This window comes from Psammomys obesus, unplaced genomic scaffold (genome assembly GCF_907164565.1).
Source record: "Psammomys obesus unplaced genomic scaffold, mPsaObe1.curated_primary_1811, whole genome shotgun sequence".
Lineage (NCBI taxonomy): Eukaryota > Metazoa > Chordata > Mammalia > Rodentia > Muridae > Psammomys > Psammomys obesus.
The window spans coordinates 17,607,406-17,632,143 of record NW_026593286.1 but is presented as its reverse complement, the minus strand read 5'-3'; the positions used below and the strand labels follow the sequence as shown (position 1 = coordinate 17,632,143).

General features: G+C 51.7%; 1 protein-coding gene across 8 annotated transcripts in view; it reads right to left on the bottom strand.

Annotated features, from left to right (window-relative positions):
- The window catches only part of Tns1 (tensin 1), a 209,133-nt gene that overhangs the window by 27,830 nt on the left and 156,565 nt on the right, over nt 1-24,738 (bottom strand). For 6 of the 8 annotated variants that reach the window (XM_055616887.1, XM_055616888.1, XM_055616892.1 and 3 more), the window contains 4 exons: nt 14,218-15,747; nt 8,299-8,385; nt 3,297-3,493; nt 2,456-2,531 (listed from right to left, as the gene is read on the bottom strand). In XM_055616887.1, coding sequence (XP_055472862.1) covers nt 2,456-2,531; nt 3,297-3,493; nt 8,299-8,385; nt 14,218-15,747 — 1,890 coding nt within the window. The remainder of the gene's footprint in view (nt 1-2,455; nt 2,532-3,296; nt 3,494-8,298; nt 8,386-14,217; nt 15,748-24,738) is intronic. The other 2 variants (XM_055616889.1, XM_055616890.1) reach the window with 1 other exon arrangement.

Sequence of the window (24,738 nt, the reverse complement as noted above, 5' to 3'; positions counted from 1 at the left end):
TCGCAACATAGACTTCCGTGGCGGAGTCAGGCAAGGTCTTTCCTTGCTCTCTCCACATCCTCTCCTTGTCCCACAAGCTAACACCATGTTCTCCTCATAAGCACTTCCCTGTCACTTATGTTTGTCACCCAAATGCCAGTTTGAATGGCATCACCGTGAAAGAACGAGCTGCTTCTGAGAAGTCCCCATCCTTGGCTAACATCTGCTGCCCAGCAGGTGCAGCTGACAGGCAGGGGATGGAGGAGAAAGGGACAGGGGGATCAGAAATAGAAGACTTGGCTTGGTTTTCTCTCCTCCACCCCTATCTTCAGCTTCCCAGACCCGAGCAATGTGGCCCTTATACTGAGGCTAGGAGTGGCTGCCCTCTCCTTCCTGAGGGAAACATTCCTTGCATTTCTCCGCCTTCCAATCTCTCTCCCCAGCCCCAGGCATTTAAGAAAGTTCGGACTTATATTTGTCCCCAGGGCACACAGCACTGGCCACCGGAGAGGAGAGAAACAACAGAACCCAATTCCGGTGCTTTTGACTTGGCTTCCATTCCCAGCAGGCGGTGTCTAGCCCTCCAGGTGCTGCAGTGAGAGGAGGAGATTGTAAAGGTAAAAGGTGAAAACCTAGCAAGAGGTATCCTCTAGTCACAAGAAGCCACAAAGCCAGCCCTTGGGCGGGGTACTCTAGGTCCCTACAATTGCTCTAGGCATTTGGGGTCAGCTGATCTGAGCTGTGCTAGGTATACAAAATACACACAGGCACTCAAAATGTGTGCAAAAATAACACAAAATGACATCTGAGTCTGTTTAGTATTTTTGTTTTGTTTTGGGACAGGTTCTTGGTCTCAAACTTGCAATGCCCCTGCTTCAGCCTCACGAGTGATAAAACAATGAGTGTGGGCCACCATACACGAATCATTATTTTTTAAATGTCAGTATCGCTAACTCAATATTTTAGATTGGAGCTATTTACAAACATCACTAACACTAATGTCCCTGGCATCCTTGGAAATAAATTCTCCGTGTGTACATAGCGTGGTATATTCATGTGTGTGGGTGTGCTTGGCGGCCTGCACACATGGGGGCCAGAGGCTGAGATCTAGTGTCTCCCTTGGTCACGTTCCCTCTTATTTTTTTCGAGACGGGGGTCTGTGGATTCAGTGAGGCCCGTCAGTCAGTTCCTGCGGATCTGCTCATCTCTGTAGCTATCCCAGATTACAAGTGTTCCTGGCTTTTCTCGTGTGGGAATCTAAGGGTCAAACCCAGGCTTTCGTGACTGTACAGCAAGCACTTCACTCGCTGTACTTTCACTATTATAGAATATCTCAAGAGAACGTTGATTTTGAAATACTGATTTCCCTACTGAAGTGACAATTTTTCAGCTTCAGTAAAGTTTCTACAATTGATTTCACTAACATCCTGACACACAGGGAATTTTACAGTGTGTGTGTGTGTGTGTGTATGTGCGCACGCGTGCGCACGCTGTGTCCACTGGGCTTCAGCAGCCGTGCCTCCCGAGACCATTGCAGTCCCTGCTTCAGCTTCCTGTATGCCTAGGATAGTAGCCCACACATACAATCTGCATTCTGTCCGTGTGAAGGGCAGCCTACCCCAGGGGATGCAGAGCCAAGCTCCATCAACACTTCCTGCTGGCTGTCCTCTCAGGAAGCAATGGACACTCGGGCACTCAGACACTCGGACCCTTAGGCCCAGTCTACCTAAGCACTGACCTTCATTCATCTCCACATCCTCTGCCATCCAGACCTCCCATGGGAACCTTTGTGCCCCTTATCACCTGGTATGACCCTCTACACTTCCCGCACAACAACCGCCCCCAATTCCTCTCAAGGCATTTCCCCTAGAGAAAGAAACACTGACCACCCTGGGGCTCATTCAGCTCCTCTCTGTCCTTCTGGGACTGGCTTCTCCAGTGAGTACACTGGGGGTGCAAACTAAATGCCCTTCCCGGAGGCCAAGGAGGCTGTGAGAGGGCATATATACCCACCTGTCCTTTCTTAGTAGAAGTGACACAGGGTGCCTGAAATGACAATGCCTGGATATAGCTAGGGAGGGCATCAGAAACAAGAGCGAGGACAGGCTGCAACTGTCACGTTGGGAGAGGATTTCTTACTAGTGTTGCATGGGAGGAAATGACCCAGTTAACACAAAAAGCTCCACAGTACGAGAGCCAGGACCTGCAGTCCAGCCCTCTGGATGCTAAGTCCTAGATGGTCTCATACTTAGGTTGGGAGTAGACAGTAGAGAACACAGAGCGCTAGTGTGGAGATTGGGGTGAGCTGTGGGGCGAAAAGCAATCAGAGCCTGCCCTTTCCACCTACACGGACCCTCCCCTCCCACCCCACACCTGAGACAATCACACAAACTAATAAGGAAATGTTGAAGAGAAGGGGTGGGGTGGGAGTGGGGTCCAGGGGAGCCAGGGAAATAGGCTTAACAGGTGTTCTTACCCCCACTGGGTGGCGGGCTGCTGGAGGAGGTTCCCTCCATCTCCTCAAAGGCCTCCTTGTAGCTATGCAAATGGGGCTGCAGGAGAACAGAAGGGGGAAGAGAAGGTAGCCCTGAGGAGTGGTTCCTCTTCAGGGCATCCTGGGCACGAGGGAAGCAGGCTGGGCAGTCCACATATTCCCTCTCCAGCTTGACTCTCCACCTCGCCCAGGTAAGCCCAAATGCTGGCCACTGGCTGCCCCAACAACTCCTTATTGGTGGCTGAGTAGGGGAGTGGCTGTTTGCAAGGCCACACTAAAGCCCAGGCAGAACTATTTCAGAACAGGGTCACAGAAAAGGCCTTTGCCTCTGGAATGATGCCCTGGGCATGAGGTTGTAGGTGGGACTACCTACATCCATCAGGCTCTTTCAAAATGCAATAGTCCTGGGGCCCCGTGACACACTGGCTACGCTGGAGTCTCTGCAGGGGCATTTGGAAATGAAAGAAAGGTTTTAAGGAAGCCCCTGGCAGTTCTGCATATGGGAGTTCAAGACCCACTGTCAGTCTACCTGACCCACTTTGGAGTGTAAGTCTTGGGAGTGTGTTTGCTACCTCCAGGATGTTTGTCACCTCTCTGAAGAACTTTCTTTGGGGTCAAGAAAAGAACTTCAATCTTTGTGTTAAAGCAAGCAGCTGGGGTACAAATGCTATTCAAGAGAGGAGACTCTGGGTGGGGAAAGAGAGAGAGAGAAATCACTGCATCTACTGAAGAGGCAACAGCAGTTGACTCTCAAGCTCCTTGAAATGCACCATGAACTCTGTTCCCTGCTGTGGCCCCAGGACTCATCAACTCAAGGACTCACCTCTTTGGGCCGCCCTCCAGGATTGAGGGCAATAGTAAGAGCCAGCTCAGGGGAGACACACTGGACCGGGGAGCGGACCCCAGGACTACGCGGGGATGTGGCCTCCGGAGACTGGTTCTCATACTGTCCATCACTGGCTGCCCGCCTCCGGAGTGGGGCAGGGGGCTCTGCAGGCTGCCTCTCCCGAGCCTGAACCCCTGGGAGGAAGGGCAGGGTACAGAAAGCAATGAGCAGAATAAAGAAAGATATAATCCCACCTAACACCCCTCCACACACAAAGGCAGCACCTCAGCTCGGGGTCTGAGCTGGAGTGGGCCCCATCCCCTCAGTCCCTCACCATGCCTTCCTGTCCCCATCTCAATTTAAACTCTAAATTTCCTCTGGTGGGAGGTAGGGCGGGGAACCAGCTCAGCTTGGCCTCTGCCTTCAAGAGGAGTCTCAGCTCTGCATAGGACTTGGACTGAGAGCACAAAGGATTGATACAAGAAACAGATGTCAGCTCCTTCCAGCCCCCAGAGGCAGAAGGCCAGGACTTCCAGAGCAGGGAAGGGAGGGTCTCCAAGGCAACTGCATCAACCAACAAGCAACATGGAGCCTTTGGGAAAGGCTTTTGGAAAGAGCTAAATTGCATCATCTTGCACATGGCGGTCCCGGTGGAAAACAAAGAAATGACCAAGCCACGCACTGGAGTCTCCAACCACAACTGGCTTCTGTGGTGTCTCTGATCTCAGGGGTTGCCTGGCTTTCACCCAGTGCACCCCTGAAACCTCTAACCAACTTCCCCTATAGCTGCCCCTCAGCAGCTCACTTCCTCTCATCCACCCATGGTAGCTGTGGTCTTGGTGGAGACCAAGACCCCCACCAAAACCTACCCCCGGCCAAGGGCAAGCAAAGAAGAGCAAAAGGCTCTGTCTTCCTGTCCCCACTTCCTATTCGGCCCACTGCAAAGGCTGTCCCATGTTGTCCTCACCCTACCCTCCTCCCCGTCTTCTCTCCCCACATCTGGGCCAAGGCATGGAATCCATTATTTCACTGTGCTGAAAGCAATGAGCGGAATACTCCAGAATCCTAGAATGCTGACTTCCCAGGTCTCGGGAGTCTGAGGGTGGGATCATAGGCCTGATTATCTTCAAGTCTCATTCTCTGCCATCACCAGGACTAACTAAGGGGCTTAGGTCACATGAGGTTGGGACATGAACACACATCTGGGACCCCCTCCTTGCTCACAAATGGGAGTGTATGCATGTGTGCACACACACACACATATAAACACACACATGCAATGCTGGCCTTGAGGAACCCAGGCGGACAGTCCAGTGGGACTCACCCTTATGTAACCTGAATCCCCTCTTATCCTCTATAGTGAAATCTGCACAGCCCAGGTGGCCCCCAACCCTTAGCCACATGGTTACCACGGCCTGCACTGCCCAGGAAGCCTTCCTGCTCAACGTGAACAGCCAAGTGCTGGGGCAGAACTGCCTCACTCACACACAGTTACTGTGAAGCACATGCATTTGCATGTGCTCCATGATGGAGGCTCTCAAGGCCTGTCAGAGGACAGTAAGACCAGAGGCTAGTGGTGGAAGTCAGATGGAGAAGGCAGAAGGCACACCAGTCTCCAATTGGTGCCATTAGTCAGGGGCAGCTCTGCCTACCTGTACAATGGAAAACAAAATGGACTTGTCAGGTCCCAAACTTCTCTGCTCAAAGCAAACAAGCCCCTAACTTCAGAGTGCCCTGATTTCCACAAAAGAAAAATACAGGGTGTGTCAGTCCTGAGAAGGGGCTGCTGGGAGCATCCACAGGGTGTAAAGAGAGGGGGTGGCTCTGGGCAGCCGGAGCCATACCAAGCTCTGCCAGCAACTCTATGCTCCCAGAACTCAAGCAGCCTCTGGCTTCAGTCCCGCTTCCCTTTCCTCCAACCAGGCCCTGCCCAGCTCAGGCCTCTGGGATGTGTGGACCAGCCCTAAGCCTCCTTCTGGGTTTGGTCCTGGCAGAAACATTAGAGAAAAGCAGACACAGCCATTGCTTTTCTAATAATGTTGTGACAAAGGAGCCACAGAACACAGCTCAGGGGTTATGGAGCTAAGTTCAGAGCCAAGGTGAAAGGAAGCATGTAAGAGCTGCCTTCGGTTCCAGGGGCACCCTTCACACTACCGCCACAGTCTCTGGCAGTCTCTCTGCTTTTTCAAGAGTAGTCACTTCCTTCTTTGTGGGTCCTGTGTTGGCTTTTGAAAAGGAGGTCTGTTTCCATTACAGTCACCCTCCAGGAGGGGCAGAGAACATTCTCACCCATCCTTTCCTGGCACTGCCTCCAAGCCCAGGGCCGAAAAAAGCAACAGTAGTAAGGACTGAGGCTTTTCTCCAAGTGTGGTGCACCTCTAGTAAGGGACACAGACCTCCCCTACTAGTCAGGCACCTGACAGCAAGTGTAGTTGAACCATTTCAGCTCCGTTCCCTGTCACCGACAGGATGGCACATGGGAGCGTGCTCTGACCAGAGGCAGGGGGATGGACCAAATGACCTCCAAAGAGTGAGGGAACTGCAGGACAAAGTTCCCCCTTGAAGAAAAGGAAAGACCCCCACATTCCACTCCCACAGGGCTGACCATTCCCGGAGAGTGGTTCATGGCACCAGCAGCCAATCAGGGCACTCGAAGTCTTGAAACACAGTGTCTCACTGTTGTCCCCCTTGGCAAGCCCATAGCTAACCCAGAGTGCCTGGAGAGCTATGGTCCCTCTCTTTAGTCTTTTTCTATGAGAGGGAGCCTGACACAGTAGAGGGGAGAGAAGAGAGCCTCATTGTTCCCCAGCCAAGTGGTGACTCTGGACACCAGCTAACAGCCAGGGCCACAGAGAGATAGAGACAGACAGAGACAGAGACAGGGAGAAAGAGAGAGAGAAACAGAGACAGAGAGGCAGAACACATCCCCCAAACTGAACATCAAAAGGGAGCCTGCTCCCTATCAGGCCTTCACTGAGGACCTCTTTTGTCTCCTAGCTCTTCTTTCTCTCTAAGCCTTTGTTTACTACATGCACACAGACAGAAGCACACACACACACACACACACACACACACACATGCACACAGAAACAGAGAAACAGAGACAGACAGAGACAAAGAGTGTATATCTTAGCCCCACAGGAAGGGCTTCAGGACACTGCAGTGCTGTGGCCTGAGTGATCTGATTGGTCTCTCTAACTTTTAGAGCAGGCCTTAGGACCAGAGGAAGCTAAGTAGGGAAAAGCAGCACCAATGATGGACTCTGGAAGGTTCTTCCCACCAGGCTGCTGAGCAGTACAAAGTGGAGTGGTCTAATGGTAAGAAGGTGGCCTTTCAGTCAGTCCTGGGTTGTCCTCTAAGGGCTATTTCACCTGGGGGTGGCATCTGATCTTACCCATGGCCTTATTTAGACAGGTGGTCCTCATGGCCTGATAGCTGTCACATTCACCTAGGAGCAGCCTATAGTCAGCCCCTACCCTCACCGCCCCCAGGACAGCGCCTGTGCCTAGGGGAACAGGTCTCTGCCCGAAGTGCCCTACGGGTTCTAGACCTGATAACATGCATGTGTTTGTATATCTCTCTATAGAGACGGATGCAGAGCTATATACGTACAAACACGCACACACTCCCCAACACTCTGGCAAAGCTCTGCCAGTCTTTCAGGGTCACTTGGATAAACACCCAGAGTCACACAGTCATCCACGTAGGCCTCTCTCATGGACCCACGTACTGGTCACCCCTACCCCCACAGACCCAACTCTTCTTTCCAGCCTTCCGATTTCCAAAAGACTGGATTCCTCAGCTCCGGGTGGTAGGACTGGGTATCCGGCTCCATGCCCAGGGCTCCAGAAGTAAGGGGATCCAGGATGGAAGCCACCTGCTGGGCCAGGGTACTAGAAAGCCACACGTGATCACACTAGCAGCTCCAGGGCAAGCCATGCCAGCTCCCCTTGGGACAGGTCCACTGCCCCAGAATCTGAACAGACCCTGTGCCCAGCTTAACATTACATTCCCCACTGCTGGGCCAAGAAAAAGGCAGAGGGAGAAGAAAGGAGAGGGGGGACAAGCTGCCAGAGCCATCTCCTGGATATCCGTAGACTGGGACTGAACAGTCCACGGCACAATAGACACTGAACCTGCTATCAGGAGTGGACAGCCCCTTTGCCTAGAACTGTTTAAGGCTGTGGCACTGGGGAAACCTGGACACATGGTCTCTTCCCTGATACTGGCCTTCAGGCTGGAATGAGCAGAAAAAAAGATGAGAGCCTCGCAGCCTGTATGTCCCAGAGGCTAGGGACACTAGCAGACACTGTCCTAGAATAAACTAACAGGAAGCTTGATGTAGGACCAGCACATCTACAACATATGCAAGAAAGCGCTTTCCAGACTGGGAATGTGGGCCCTGAACAGTAGAGACACTAGTCCAAAGGCACAGATGGGCACAGGCAGGGCACAGGCCATGGAGCCTAGCATCAGAGGGCTACTGTGCAGCAGGCACTGAGACACCTCTTCCTGTCTTACATGTGGTGGTCCCAGGGAAAACATAGCCTGGCTTCTTCTGAGTCCTGGCTCTGAAGCCCAAACCGTCCCATCTGGGGTGGCTGAGGATAAGCTACTGGGACCCTCACTGGGTACCTCACTGGAAAGACCAACATCTCCATGGGGTACTCTGAAAGTTCCCCTAATAACTTCTGATCCTGTGCCCAACAGGTAAAGCCAAGCTTAAAAGCATCAGGCCTCCAGCCAAGCAGAAGGAAGGGCCTGGGAGAGGAGGACAGAAAAGAAGGCTACAAAGGTAGAGAGAGGAAGAAGAGTAAGAAAGGGAGGAAAGCAGAGCTACCTTATAGGAGAGGGGTAGGGAAGGCAGCAGGAAAGAAAGGAGGAGAGAGGGAAGATGAGAACAGTTTGGAAGGAATCTCATGGGAAAGAGAATGAGAGAGAAGCTGGGAGCTAAAGCGAAGGTACAGAGGTGCAGAGGAGGAGAAGCAAAGGAACCCACCAGAGAGGGAGGCAGATCGGAGCCTGTGGAGAGGAAAGGGTTGGGAGCTGCCACTCTGCCTCAGGCCCTGCAGTCTGGCATTGTATACTGTCCATCCACACCCCAGGGGAGCCGGCAGGAAGGGGAGGCACCAGGCAAAGAGAGCACCCCACCAAAGGCACAGAGGACAGGTGGACACGAAATACATTAGGAATGCACAGGGACAAGGCATTAAAACGACACAAAACAACAAAAACAAAGAAAAAAAATCAGGATTAGTCATTGTTCTGACTCCAGGATTGGGCCACACATTGGAGGGAGATGGGAAGGGAGGGAGACAAGAAGACAGGGTGGGACAGGACCTCTGCTCCTCCGAAGGGCATGTGGCTTTCCTTTCCAACCCCAATAAAGAGAGGAGGTGGCAGGCAGTCTGAGGCCTAGAGACTTGAGTCCCATTAGCCTGCACTTCAGCCAGCCCAGGCCATCTAAGAGCCTTCCATTCTCTCACGGACACCCATCCCTTCTGAACTCAGGATGGCCTACCAGTCTGAGACCCAAGATCACACCCCTGGCATTCCTCAGCCCTCTGTCATTCAATCCGACTAGCCTGAGCAATCTTACCTCACCCTGAGCAAGAAGAGCCCTTCATTCTTTTAGCGCCTGCCCCAAACCATTGGGTACCATTAGCAGAGGTCATGGGATAAACCTACAGGGTGCTGTAGGCAGTCTTTCTGCATCAAGCTGCCTTTGGCTCTCCAGGTCTGTGCCAATGGCTGGTATATCTCATGTCTGTTCTATCTGGCCCACACAGGCTTGACTACTCCTAGCCCAGTCTCTTCCCTTAGTCGCTGGCTGTTAGGATCCGACCCTTTCAGATACCTCACAGGCAGCCCACACTGAACTCCCTCTAATGCAGCTACTCCCATATTCTCACGTCATCCAGGAACACCTCCATTATTTGAGTTGTTCCAGGCAGACAAAGACCTATCTTTGTTCTTTCCTTTTCCTCTTACATTCCACATCTAGTTGATTTTGTCAATCTTCCCGGCTGAACCTCTCCAACAGTCTACCACTCTCCTCCCTATCTCCACGATTCTATTCTGATCAATAGCAGCCACCTCTGAAAGGGCCTCCCTCCTCCCATCTTGGCTGCACATATCCTTTTAGAAGAAGTCAGGTGATGTCACTATTTGGACTGAATCCTTTCTAAGGCTTCTCAGAACACACACACCAAAACTCGAGTTCTTAGGATCACCTGCCAGACCAGATTTAAGCTGGCTTCATTCCCATTACCTCTTAGAGCTCATGCAGGTCACTTCTGCAGCCATTTGAAGCACACTCAGGCCGCAGGGGCTCTGCACAGGCTGGGCCAAATAATGCTTCGCCACCCAGAGACGTCTTTCCCGACCATCCTAAGCTCCCCTCTATCTTTCACCTCCCCCTGGCACTTCTCTGATTTATCTCCAAGGCATTTGTTCTTCCACCTAAAATGTTATAATAGCTCAGTGGCCATTTCTGCCATAAGGGTAAAGGCTTTATTAGTTGTCAACATTTTCCCAGATTTCCTAGACTACCAAACAGCCCAGATCAATGCTGATGTTGAATGATGAACTGAATAGGTTTTGATCTCAACCCTGTATGCAGAATGAACTATCAAAGCTGTTTCTCAATTCAAGCCCTAAAGCTTGATGCCAGATTTCCACTCCATTTTTCCGCAGCCCCCTTGATTTTGTTAAGATGTTTCTGAACTCTTAGATGAGTCTGAGTGTTCACTGGGTTCCCAAGCCCCTCTTCTGCCCTTCATTTTCTTTCTCTCCTGTCTCTTCCTTCTCCTACTTCCATTGTCCTCCATCTCTACCTAAAAACATTCTCACAACGTTTACCATTACAGATAGTTTCCTATGCCTTGTTCCCCACCTCAACAACCACTCTGTCCCCTTTTATCAAAAAACCACTCCAAAGACTAGTTGGCAAGCTGTCTTCACTCCTCTTCCACTCCCTCCCCAGTCACTCATGGTCTGGCTTCTGTCACCAGCACTCAACTGAAAATATGCCTTTGAAAATCCCCAGTCTACCTAACTGGCCAGCCGGATGGGTTTCTCTCCCCAACCCCCACCCCATGATCTCACCCTCACCCTCTCCTCCTTCAGCTCCTTTCCCATCTTGACTTTGAATGACACACTGCAACAGGCTCCTGTCACCACTCTGAGCACTCATACTTAGATCCTGCTACGCTTTGTTTCCCTTGTGGCCATTTTCCTGAGTTCTCTCTGTCCATGCCTGCCTCCAAGTTAACAGCCCTAACCTCCACCCTTGGGAGAAGATTCTAGAATCTACAGCTTTTCAAACCCATATGCCTCTGCCTGGAGAGCCTCCATCACCTAGCACATCAGCCTTGTCTCCCTCCCCCTGTGTTCAGGGGGCTGAGCTGTTCTCTCCACAGAGCCTTAGACCAGTAGCCCACAGCATTAGACCTTCCTAATGCTGTGACCCTTTAGTACAGTTCCTAATGATGTGGTGACCCCAACCATAAAATTACTTTTGCTGCTACTTCATAACTGTAATTTTGCTGTTAGAAATCGTAATGTTTAAAGATCTGAGATGCAAGGTATCTGATATGCAATCCTGTGAAAGGTTTCCTTCAACACCCCAAGAAGGGGTTGAGAACCACTACCTTAGACCATCCAAATATACCCCTCCCATTAGTCCATTTGTAAGCACATTGGTTATGCTCCCGTGGTACTCATGGCATCATTCCATGCCTAAAGTCAGTACTCTAATCCAGGGCTGTATCACCAGGGCCATCCGATAAATATCCAGCTAGATCCAAGTCACTTCTGCTTTGCTACCTTCCTGCTAGGCCTTACCAGATTCATATCTGACCGTGGATCATTCTCCAGACTAAACCATCTAGTGATTCCTTACATCACTGCTCAGCGCATCCAAGTATCTCAGTCTGAAATTTAAGACCATCCTGAGACAGGATGGCAGCTGCCCTTCCTACTCTGTAGCCACTCGCCCTTTCACAAACATGCCTTATATGCCCTACTGTGAATCTGCTCTTCCCAGGGACCTCACTCGCTTTCAAAACTATACTATCACCACACGGCTGAATTACAGACCACGCTCCACTAGCTGCTGCCATCTCCCAACATCTCTAGACAGCAGTGATCTCTCCCTTTCTCCCTCATGGAATTATTTCCATAGCTCTTATTACAAATAACTTCATCATCCTAAAATTCTGGTTCTCTCCTCTCCTAAACCTGACTCCTTAAGGATAAGATAGGCATCTGTCTTCCAATGAGCACTGAGATCTCCACTTCTAGCAGCATCATATATAGATCCAACCAATCATGGAATCAGTAGCATCAGATACCTCACTTGGGCAGCACTGCCCCCTGCCCACCCCGACTCTTGTTTCCTTTTCTCATCTTACTGCCTGACTGGGATACCCGACCCGATGTTAGATGACAGTGGTGACAGCAGACCTCTATCTTTATTTTGTTTGCACTATAGGCTTCTAGTTAAAAGGCAACTGCCACTACACCCTCAGAGCTTCACATCGAAACAAGACAGGAAGGTTGGATGGGTCCAAATGGAATGAAACAGGACACAGTACTGGGGCATGGAAACCAGCCAAGGAGGAAAATGAAGACCAGAGGAGTAAAATACGGCAGAAACCATGTCAAGGTTATTGCCTCAGGGAGGCTCTCCTCCAGATCAGAACTTCCCAGGTAAGTCATGGATTCTTAGTGCTCCAGCTTCTTGCAGCAGAATGTCAAAGAAGCAGAGAGTGGCAGTGCTAGAAATCTATTCACCCTGCTCTACACACACTGGTTCTTCCTGTGCCTTTACCTACAATAAGCAATAAAAAGCCATCAAAAGGATGCTCAAGGTACTGTGAAAACAGACCCTTCCAACACAAGAAATTTATTCCTGACAGGGCATGGACCAAAAGGGGGATTTTATAGCCTGGTGACCAGATAAAACTGTCTCCTCTAAACAGCTAGCTCAGCTTATTTTTTGACTTGGTCACTTGTAGTTGATGGAGGTTGGTAACAAAGTAAAGGAAGAGAGACATGGTGCCAACAGTATTCTTCCTCCTCCCCATGACCTCATGGCAACCAATACCTGAATGACTACAGAATACAGAAGTGGACAATGAAAGCTTCAGGAGCTGGAAGGAAAAAGAGCCTGAATGGAGGCCTACTCCAAGATGGCCTTCTTCCCAGGCCATTAGCAAGCTAGAGGGCAGGGTTCCAGAAGGGGAAGAAAATTCATCCTGCCCCATCTGTCTAGAAGTCCCCTGGCTCTGCTCAACATTACACTGGGGTGTCACTGTTCTTCAGTATCCTGTCACCAATCTATAAGCACTGGGGGGAGAATGACACATTGGGGAACTTGGCTGGGTCCTCTTTTCTCTGAAGTACAGATGGAAGGACACAGTTCTAGCTGACAGAGTAAGCAAGAGGGCAGCCTAAGTCAGGTGCCCCATCTGGACCAACACACTGAATATTTTTGCCCCAGAATCACAGAGCTACAGGTCCCAGACCTTGAGGCTCAGGTAAAGCAAACACACAAGTCTTAAAGAGTAGTTCTTCACAGAGGCAAGGCCCCAGTAGCCACTCTTTATGGAATAAATACTTCCACTGTGGCCCACTGCAACTTGCCAGAGAGTGGAACCAAGGAAGTAGGGGTGGGGGTTGGTTCTCCACTCTGAAGTTCAGGAGTAGGGTGTCCCCACGCCCACCCCCAGCCTTGGGCCCAACCCAAGAGCCAACTGGCTGCTGAACTGATTCTTCAAACCAACATCCATCCTTCCCAGGGAGGGCGTCTCCTCCTGCCTTGCAGCTGGCATGGTGACTCAGCTGCCCCTAAATTTAGGAAAAGTTGCAGAGGGCAGAACCAGCTGCTTGTCTTCCTCTTCTCTCCCAAGATAACCCACCCTGTCAGCAGAGGGCCTGGGCACAAGACTCACCTCACGAGCATAGCCCCTGGGCCATCCCTGCCTGGGTTTCACCTCACAAGGCAGCCATTTTGTTGGCTGTAGGCTCTCCCACCCACTTTGGCTTCAAGCAGAAGCATCACAAACTGGGGCTGCAAGTTAGGGTATCCCATAGTTGTCCTTCCCAACATGGCCGCTGACCCTAGTTCTTACCTGGCCTTTCCATCCAGCACGTTCCTCTGCAGATCTCTCTCTCTCTCTCTTTCTCTCTCTCTCTCTCTCCCCTCTCTCTCTCTCTCCTCTCTCTGGACTCACCCATACAGGGTGAGGCTTAGCAAGAACTAACAGAACAGCTGAGCAAGGAAGACCTTAGCCTCACCAAGGATAAGACTCCTAAAGTCCCCATCATACGAACATCACACAGAGCCCCGCTGTCTTGGGGTACTTTCACGGGCCCCCTGGGATGAATTTAGAGGGAAATAACATCTAAAATCCTCCCTCTATCCTTCTCTATAACTATCCCTAGGCTCTGAGCTTTAAGGACAGTGAACATTTTATGGCAGTGGCTGTCTCCTCTCTACTTAAAACATCTATCCCCCAAGTCACTGCCTCCAGAAAGCCTTCTCTGATTGACCTAGGTGGTAAATTTGTACTGGTTCTACTCTGTCACTGCACAATTTGCCCTCTGTTAGAACCATCTATGATCCTATTACCTGACCAAACTGCAAACTCCCTGAGGGAAGGCACAGAGAGAAACTGATCTTTGAATCCCAATGTCTGGCTTGGTGCCTAATAGATGATCTATACAGGAAGGGACGGCTGGGTGCACATTCCCAAGATCTCCTCAGGCTAAAACAGTGCTCTCAAAGGTCCCTAACCTCTGCTGTGCCCACCTCTCCCTCTCTACCAATAGACAACAGAGACCAAACGGGGGAGGGAGGGAAATGGGGAATAGGGAGAGGTTTCCAATGCCTCATTGTCTCCAAAGCTGTTACCTGCTACCCTGTGGGCTACCAGCCCTTCTAGGTTCAGCGGCTCTTCCTCTGGAGTTCGGGAGGGGTCTGAAGTAGTTTCCTTTGGTGGGATCTGAGGCTGAGTGATAAGGCCAGGAAGAGAGGCTGGGGGCTCCTGAGGCCCTGCAGAGCTATGGGGACTTGGAAGAAAGGTGGAAGAGGCTGGGCTCTTTGGATGGAAACTCTGGTTGGATCCAGCAGGACGCAGCTGATAATCGTAAGGTGGATAAGACCTGCCAGAAGAGACAAGCTCCGGGGTGCCGAGGGAATGCCCACTGGGGATGTAACCAGATCGGGACTGGGTCAGTGGGTGGGACTGGTGGGAAGAGCCCAGGAGGGGCTGGGAGGAGAGTGGGGAAGCCCCTGGCCAGGCCCCAGGCACACTCTGGGATTTATGAAGAGGAGCAGCAGCTGAAGCTGGCTCCAAGTCCAGCATCAACATATTGAGGGCTTCAATGGACTGCTCGATCTCCTGCTGGGAGGCTGCCCTTGGAAACTCTGGGAGAGCAGGAACAGGGGCCTCTGCTGATAGCTGGAGGCTAGGCTTGCTGCTGGCAAGGCTCTGCAATGGGCCTCTCTCCTGCTGGCGGGGAGGTGGGTGAGGCTGTTGCTGCTGCCACGAATTCAACCCCCTCTGCACAGCTTCTCGGCTGCTGCCCCCACGGGTTGGAGCTTGGGGCAGTTGGGGCTCCACATCTGGAAAGGACTGGGATCGGAATAGACCAGTTGGGTCATAGCCACAGCGGGCACTGGTCGTTTGCTGTGACCAGGCTGGGTGGGGTCCCTCACGATGGTAGCCGGCTAAGCCCTCCTGAGCAGAGTAGGAGGGCCGAATAGGGGCCGAGTGACTGCTGTGGACCGGCATCACCAGGTTGGCAGAGTCATAGGGGTAGCTTCCGCCATTGAGCATACGTTCTGTGGAATAGGACTTGTCCAGACCATTGGTCAGTGGAGACAGGGTCTCTGGGTAGCCACCTTCGCTGGTGTTGGTGACCCCATCCAGGGAGGACAGTGTGCCCATGCTGCCACCACTCTGCCCATCTTGGATGGGCAGCTCGTCATCCAGAATGTCCGTCTCCCGCTCAGATGCCAGAGCCCCACCGTTGACGTGAACCTGGGCTGGGACGATGTGGCGGCCAGGGGAGGACACAGTTGGACCCCCAACTGGGTGGGACCTGAGTTGCTGAGCCCGGTACATGGCGCCTTGCTTCTCTCTGTCTACACCAAAGCCACTTAGCAAACGATCCAGCTCTTTCTTCTCCTGGGGACTCAGGGAAGCGGGGGCAGTGGTAGCCCCAGAGACAGGCTCATCAGTCTTGTCCGTCTTCGTGGAGGCTGTGGAGTTGCCGGAGTCGCTGCTCACAGACAGCGTGTGCTCCACATGGTTGGGGGTGGCTGACAGGGCAGGCCGTGCAGTCGTGACAGGCACTGAGCTTCCATTCAGGGAGTCCTTCTTCTTCACTTTGGCATACAGGCTCCCATCCAGCGGCCCTTGGGTATGACCTACCACTTCTGTAAGAACAGCAAAGGAGACAGCAGGCAGCACAAGTCAGCAATAGGCAGGTGCACTTATCCCACACCCTGAACCCCAAACCTCTTCTCACCACCCTGAGGATGGCAAAGGGCAAGTACACCAGCACCCCTGGTTTGAGCTTTTGGAGAGATCCCTCACTTGCACTCAGCTTCAAGCAAGGTACAGTGTTAAGACTGAGCAGCCTGGACCAAGCCAGTGTTCAGCTGTGGTTACACAACCAGCTTCTAAACCCGAGAGGCACACATTACTCCAACGGCCTTAGCATCCTTCTTTTGAATATGAGGGTGAGAAGCTAGGGAGATGGCTCAATGGGTAATGCATCTACTGCCCAAGAATGAGGAGCTGGGCTCAAACCTCATCACTCATTAAAAAAAAAAGAGTCAGATGGATAAATCCCTGGTTCAGCCAAATTGAATGGGCAAGCTATCGGTCCAGTGAACAATTGAAAAAGACACTCAGTATAGACCTCTGGCTTCTCTGTGCACATGTGCACAAATGTCTACACACACACACATACACAATGATAAAATGGAGAAAGTAATGAAATCATCTTGAATCATGCAAGACAGCACCTATTCACCGAACGCAAGACCCTTCCAGTTAAATGAGTTGATGCCCTATACTGGTATCATAAGACATTAGCTATTGAAAGACATGACTTCTGTTACCATGAGAACCATTGATTACTGAAGGGACATCCCTCACCTACTCAGCCTCCATGATACCCACTTCAGGAAGCTTCCTCTGCTCCCATTCCTAGGAGTCCTGCCATGAACTAGAGGCAGCAGGGCCTGGAGAGGAGGCATTTCCTCAAACAGGAGCACATGGAAGGTTTAAGTATGGAGAGCCAGACCTCCCCTGAAGATAAGCTTCGAGCAAGGGAGCTAAGATGAGCCCCAGAGGATGGCAAGAGAACCAGTCATGCCCTGGGGGTGGGGGGAGCCTTCATAGCGGGGAGCTGGAGAGTCCCAGAGCAGGGCTCAATGTTGGGCTGGGCAAAGAGACGGAAGTCAAAATTACGGCTAAAACAAACTAGCCCTGGTCCTCCACAGTTTACTTTTAGCTCAACATAAAGAATTTACCACAACAGTTCAGACAATGCCATTCTTCCCTCCCACCGTCACATTTCCAGAAGTTTCTCCATATTTATCCCAGAGTACCATCCCATCCTCGTGGGCCCCTAGTCCCTTACCAGCAGGCTTAATCCAGGACACATAGACCTCTAAGGAAAGGAAGGACAGTCAGCCCACAAACCAGCACTTAGATTCCTAAGTGGGAAGGCTGGACCTCAGGGCTCCAGCTGTACCCATACCAAGCAGTTCTTCCCCTATGGAGTAGGGCAAGGGAGGTTATGTGGGGTGCTAGGGCCAGGCCAGAGCAGTAGTGGAAGCATCTTCAGTATGAGATCTTAGGGGTGTCCTTCTGTCTGCAGACAGCTCTGGGGACCCCCCCCCCCAAGAGTAACACTTTCTCTGAAAGGAAAAAGTGAGTGTTGAGTGGCTTGAGGCCAGAGGGCTGACTCAGAAACAAAGGCTGCCCCGCCCCTGCCCAGACAGTTCAATGACTTCACCCCCTAAGGAGTCAACAGCTCCCTCCCCCACTCTCCCAGCCCCAACCCCCCTGATTCCCACCATGCCTCCTCTCCTGACTCTCCAATCCATAACCTAGGTGGCAGGGGGAAAGATAACTCTCGAAGGCTGCACCAGCTCTAAGCCAGGATCCCCCAAGTTATACCCAAAGCCAGACACAAGACACATGAGAAATACACATGCCATATATTCAGTCAGACACACCAAGATGTGCCCACAACCAGAGAAGCACCATGAGGAAGTAGGGTCTGTTTACATGTCCAAACACCAGGCGGTGACAGAACGCAGAACCTGTCTCCATTTACCAGCTATGTCACTGGGCACATCACACATGCAGCATTGGAAGGCCTGTCACTCAGGTAGGATTGTGCCTCCAGGAAAGATGGAGAAACAGAGGCAGAGATAGGCAAGAGAATCCATTTAATATGTGTGAGAACTAATTTACTTTGAATACCAGGAAATCTGGATTCCACAACTTTTTTTCTTACATTACTTACTTACATCCAGAGGGGAGGGAGGGAGGGAAAAAAGGAGGGAGGGAGGGCTGAGAGAGAGAAAGAGAGAGTGAGAATAAACACACAAAAGGCAAGAATAATCCAAAATAAACATTTAAATTTAAAGCCACAAACACTTCAAGAAATACAAATGATCTTGCCATACCCAAGGATTATCCCTCGGGCCAAAAGTAGGAGCCACTGAAAACAAACCCTCATACAGAAGCTTATGGCTGAAAACAAGTCATCAGATAACCACAAAAGAGGAATGCCACAATCAGTGCCCCTGTGCATGAGGGCCCACATGCCACAGGCCAGCACATGCCACTCAAGAGTTCTCAGAGATGATGGCCAGACGACAATACACTCCAACCTTCCACACACGACCCCCACCCCCAGATCCACAGAGCTGTAAATCTGTCCCCAGTTTCCACTGATGCTTTAGGACCTACACAAGCAGCCAGCCCTAAGTGACACAGGGTGGTTCTGCCTGACAGCCTGGGTTCCCAGGGCTATGGCCTCAGAGTGCCACCAGCCTACCCGGGACCAGACTACTAAAGGAGACTGAGGTGGGTCCCTACGCTGCCTCTGTCTTCCTTGTACTTGTCTCCAGAGGAGTAAAGTATAGAAAAGAAGGCTTTCCTCTGGCCCTGTTTCTCTGAGCACTGCCTCCCTGTTCGCTGGCTGCTTCCAGAGGGGACAAGTACCAAAACCAAGAGCTGCCATGTTTCTGAAATGGTTTCTGCAAGGTGGGTCCCCTGGGCCAGTGGGCAGGAAGAGTCAGTTGCCTTCCCTGCCCTGAGCTTAGGCAGTTACAGGCCCTCCGTGCAGGCTACAGAACAGATGCTACCATATCCCTCAGGCCAGGGCACCATAGAGGCTCTACACAGCCCCACCTGCCCTTCCCTGCAGAGTCTTCACTCAGCTATACCAATAGCCAGGAGAACACCTGACCATCTGCCCAGGAATTCGTAAGAGCATTCCTCAAGGCAGGCAGGAGCATGCTGGCTGATTCTCACCCTCAGCACCTGACCTCTTGGCCCCTCCCGGCCCCTCATTTCCCCTCCTGGCCAGGCCTCACTCTTCATTGATTTTGAAAATGTCAATATTAAACTTGTTCTGCCATGTAACTTCTCTCACATGGGCTATTGTTCTCAGCAACGTCCGAAACACCAACTGCCGAGGCAGCGGCACCAGCTCTTCTTACAAAGAAAATCGAAGAGGGTGTAAATTATTTAATTAAATACTGGCTGCTAAATACAAATAATTTCAAACATTTCTTGCTGTCCTCCAGGAGGGGGCTAGTTGCTCCTGGCTGCCTAGCATTGGGCACAGGGCCCCAGCCCTCTGAGCAACCACAGTACCTTCACTCAGTGGCCTTCTACCTTGTAACAAGGGCAAGATCAAGGGCATGCAGGCCTGTCCAGGCTCCAGCTGGGCTTCACTGATAGCTCAGTGAGCAGTGCTCAATCCCCTCACCCCCACCCCATGGCCAGGACACATACTCTCCAGCTCCCTCTTCTTACCACAGTCACATTAAAATCTATTTAGCAGGACCACAAGAAGCCGGAACACAAGGCTGGTTTCAATCCATCACAGCAGGAAGGGCAAAAGAGAGAGGCAGACACCAGCGGACAGGAGTGGGATAAAGTGGCAGGCGTAAGAGAGGGACCTGTGAGGGGCTGGGGGAGGGGAAACTAAGGCTCATAGGCTGAGGATTCACCAGACTCAGCACATCCAAGTCCCAGAAGCCAACACAAGCATCTCAAGTAAGGCCACCTGAAACAGGAGGGAGTTGATGACTCAGAGAAGTCTGGCAGAGAAGGGTCTGGCTGGGAGGAGTCATGGGGTCCTGGCCAGGTGACAACCGACTAGAAAGATTAGCAATACCAGATACCCAGACTGCCACCAACCCTGGGCAGCAACCCTAGGCTCCAGAGCAGGCTGGCAGGGCATCATCTTCTGTCACAGGCTGTATCCTATCCATGTCTCCAGGAAACTGACAAGTCCACAGTGGAATCAAGGCCTCACTCGCTTCATCCGGCTCTCTCTCCTTGCTCATTCTAGCAGCTTCTAGGAGAGAGACTCAGCCCTGGATGTCGAGCTTGGTTGCATACACCAAGGGGCCCTTGCTCCTCCAGGGCAGGGATCCAGACAGGCGAGTCATGGTTTTGGAAAGATCTGAGGAAAATCCCCAGCTGACTTGGATGTGGACCCACGCGCTGAGGATCCCTCCCAGCAGCACCCTGTGCGGAGCTCTGCCAGGCACTAACTACAGTACGACAGTACTACCACATGTCAGGATGCAGACAGGGCAAGGCACATCTGATGCACAGAACAGGAGAAAAGGATTGGAAGGTGCTAAAGCTAAACTAATGTTTGGGAAGTGTTTTCTAATTCTGATGCTTCCAAGGATTATTAAGAATGCAAGTCCCTGGGCCCATCTGAAGAATTCTCACTGGGAAGCTGGAGCTAAGGCTGGGCCTCAACACTGTAAACAAGCTATTTGTAGCTTTGGGATCTGAGATTTGGATCCAAAGGTGCAGCAGGGGGATGTTGCTTGTTGAGCCAACTGGACAGACAGCAGCCCAGCCATGGAAAGTATGAGGTGCTGGCCCAACTGGCTTTGAGAAAGGTACCCCCTTCATAAGGATGACTCCCAGAGGAGAAACCCAACCTGAGAAGCCAGCAGGTGTGTTTGGAAGACTGAATGATTTATGAAGGCTTTTAGGATGGGGCCCTGAGTTATAAATTCCTTTGGGTCCATGTCAAACAAATAAGTCATTGGGACACATCACCCACAGCAGCGCCGACCACCCGAGGGGCAAGGAAATCAATTCAGTGCCAAGTGGAAGACGAACTGTGCCTACCCTGGATGTGGCAGTTTGCACATAAACAGTTTTTGTGCAGGGAGGAGCCTGTGCACCTTAAAAGTAAGACTGCAGGCACAGTGTGATAGCACAGGCCTCTATTCCCAGCACTCGGGTAGCTGAGGCAGGAGGATGGTGAGTTTGAACTACCCTAGGCTACACATTAAGACTCGAGTCTCAAGAAAGAAAGGTAACACTGGGAGATTCAAGGTGGTGTGTGGCTGGGTAGATGAGCATTGGGGGGAAAATGAGGCTGGGCCAAGAGGCAGCTGGGAAAGCAAGCTTGGGCTGAGTTCTGCCTTTCTCCACAGACTGCGGGCCAGCTGTGGAGATGCTAGAGCTCAGGGCAGAGGCATGAAAGAGATAGCATGAGGTAGCCAGAAGTACAGACTGGTAGTGACCAGGAGGGCCACAGAGATGTGCTTCTGAACAGGACACAGAGGGAAAGAGTGTCCTCCTGCAACCCTGACACTGGGCACACCCTTCACTCAGACAAACAGCCCTCCCCTTAAAATGGCCTAGTCAGCTTGCATCAACTACTTAAGCCACTTTGGAGCGGCCTCCTAGCTGCCAGTGGGGGTCTGGATGCTTATTGCAATGTTTGCTGAGTGGCAGCATTTAAGAGCTCAGCCCCTGGCGCAAGGTCTGGCACACCCAACACGCCGTGCTCCCCTCTCTTCGTTCTCTGCTTTCTGTTTTCCAACAGCTCCCCTTACTAGGGGGTGACGCCCAGCCCTCCTGATGGACACACCAGATCTTTTATCGTCTGGCCCTGCGTGCCTTTTGAATCATCCTCTTTGCTGCCCTCAACACCCCACACAGCCTCCACTCTATTCTTACTAGGCTATTTCTGTGCTCTTCTCTCTGGCATGCAGGACATGCTGATCCTCCTCCTGAAAAGCCCTTCCTCGCCCTGCTCCTGAGGCTCTCAAACCCACTGGCACAAACCTCCGTCTCCTCCTTCAGACCCAGTGGCAACTTCTTTGGAGGCTCCCATAGAATTGTCCATTTCCACTGCCCCTGGAACTCGTCTGCCCCATGAATCCATCACACCATGCTGCACGGCCATTACTGACAACTGCATCTGTCTTCTCTAAGAATCTGAGTGCTTCCCAAGGAAAGGCCTCTAGCTTCTCTCTCTCTAGCCCTGGTACTCAGATGGTGCCAGATGCCACGTGATCTCTACGAAAGGGGCCTCTTGGAGTTCAGTGCAACCCTATACAATATCTCTGTGGAGAACACAACCTACACATACTAGGTCCTCCCATAATCCTCCTTGCCTTACTAAGTAGCCCCCAAAAGCTTGTGATAGTCCTGCCAGTCACCAAGTGTCTTCTTCATAAAACCCAGCAGACAATCGGGGATTCTAGGTGGACCCGAAGCCATCTCCAAAGGATCCCCCCTAAAATCACCACAGCAGAAAGTATTCATGAAGCAGGGATTCCTCCCACTTCACAGCATAGGCCAAGTCCTTGTAAACTAACTTAGGCAGGGCCTGACCCACGGAATTCTCTAGTCACACTACAGGCCAGGAGACAATAACTTTCCTAGGCCAAGGACATCTTGGGGGTATCTGATGGAATTCTAGAATATTTTTTAAAATGTATATGCATTTTGCCTGTAAGTCAGGGAGTAAATGACCACTTTGTAGACCAAGTTAAGACATGTTCATCTAAAAGCTGGGGTGCTGCTTCTGGGGTACCCAGCACTCAGGACTAATAAGAATTCAAGATCTATGCACAAGAAGGAAACCACACTGACAGGCTGTAAGCCTTTAGGGGACCCAGAAACTCCCTGCCCAGAGTCCCTTAACAGCTTTAACCAACCTAGAGGAGAACTGATGAGGCCAAGAAAAAGCATTGCCTATGGCCCAGCAATGCCAGAGGCTCCTGGGGTGACTTGGCTTAGGTAGCAGGGACATCCTGGTCTCTGGCCAACCTGGCTTCTACCTGGAGTAACTTCTCATCTACAGCCATCTAGGAGGGTATCAGCTCAGGCCACAGAGAGCTCTGGGGTCTGCAGACCAGCAAACTGAGAGGTTGAAAGGGCACACCCAAACCTCGAAAGGGAACCACAGAGAGGACACAGCCTTGAAAACAGGAAAAAAGAAGCACTGGCATGCATCACCGAGGTCCACTTAGAGAGCCATCCACTGGTGTGATATAGACAAGCCTGGATTCCTGTAGACAACGGACAGATGAATCTGGGTGTGGCCAAAAAAGACCCCTGTGTTTTTATCATCCTGAACAGCATGCATTTGAAAGAACTCTTCATGCTTATAGAGAACAAGCAGGAGGGGACAAAACCGGGTTGCTGTGGTCTCTCCAGGCGCCAAATTCTGTTCCCTGTGTGAGCAACCTCACCCGTGTCACACATAAACCCACCTCCATGGATTCAGGAAGGGTGGGGTACTATTCCATCCGGCTGAAGCAAAGGAAAAGGGTGGGAGGAGGTGGGGGATCCCAGCGACCAGAGACAGCACATCTGGACTTCTGGCCATAAAAGTAGGGGAAGCCAACTCTGCAAGAAGAGGAAAGCTACAGCTCCTGTCCAGCTCAACAGCTCTAGACTCAGGAGTAGCCGAATTGAGTCCTGGACAGATCCAAGGTCGCCTAAGCAAAAAGGGGCCCCAGGCTCTTAGAGCTGAAAGGTTCACAGATTCCCCCACTTTATAGGCTGACAGTGGTGCTCAAAGGCTCAGGAGAGCCAGAGGTCACTTGGAAAGCAAGGAAACATCGAACTGACACCTGGCTCCATGCACAGTGCTCCTGACTCCATGATGGTTCAAGGTGAAGATGGCTGGAAGAGTGGCACCCAAGAGGAAGAAGAGGAGGACAGCTCTCCAGCTCTGATAAGAAACCAGGAACTTCAAGGCAATATGATATAAGGAGTCAGTATAGTGATAGTGACAGATGTGTTCCCAGACCTTCCTTAGGAAGGACTTGAGGTACTGTTCCCACAACCATCCCAATTAGATGCATGTCCCTGCCCTCCAGAGGGAGGGAATGGGATATGGTGGCTCTGACCTTCATTTTAGATCCTACCAAGCAGGGATCCTGCCTAGAAGACAAACAACCTACCCTGGTCACACATCAGCCTGTACCCACAGGAAAAATGTGAATTTCCCTGGCCAGACTCCACCTACCCGTCCTACCCCAAGGAACTCAGCAGTCCTGGCACTTGACTCCCCAGCCTGGTGCTATAACCAGAGCCTTGGCACACCCACTCCCCACTCTCGCCTATTTGAGCACCAGATAGTCTAGGCACATTCAGGATGGTAAAAATAGCTACCAAGTCCTCTGCCAGGGCAGGATGCTGCCTGGGCACTCAGAGAGCCCTGGACAGAGAAACAGCAGAATGGCTAAGAGCCCTGCCAATGAAGATGGGGAGAAAGCCGTGAATTAGGGTCAACCCTGGGGCCCCCACAGTTTCATCTGCATAATAGGGGAGGTCCCCACAATAATACTTCACAAGACACCTATGGGGGGGCTCTTACTGCATTCTCTCTGCCCACCCCGTTTCACTCAAGATGAACCACTATCCATAGAGACGGGAGAACTCAGATCCACCTCGCTCCTCCACCCAGCTACCTTTCCACCAAAAGCTGTAACCACATCATGTCCCAGAGAACATCTCTGGGAGGGGACAGCAAGCAAGGTTGACACAAGCATGTCCCAGTACCCTCAGAGGTGGCCCTGCACAGCCTCATACCCTCCTGGTCCCAGGTCAGAAAGTCACCGGGCTCCAGGCAGAAAGTCCCCACCCCAGGTCCAGCAGAGACCTACACAGGCAGGCAACCCACAGGGGCCAGCAGCAGGCCTACACTTACCCTCTGAACAGAGCGGGAGAAAGGCTGTGGGAACACTCTTGATCTGTCCCCTCTGCTTCAAGTTTCAAGTAATTTCCTGCCCGGCTACAGTTCTCAGGCTGTGTCCTCCTCAGGCTCCCTGGGACTGTCAGGAGTGGGAAGAACCAGTGCCGACTGGCCCTGCACACACACACACACACACACACAC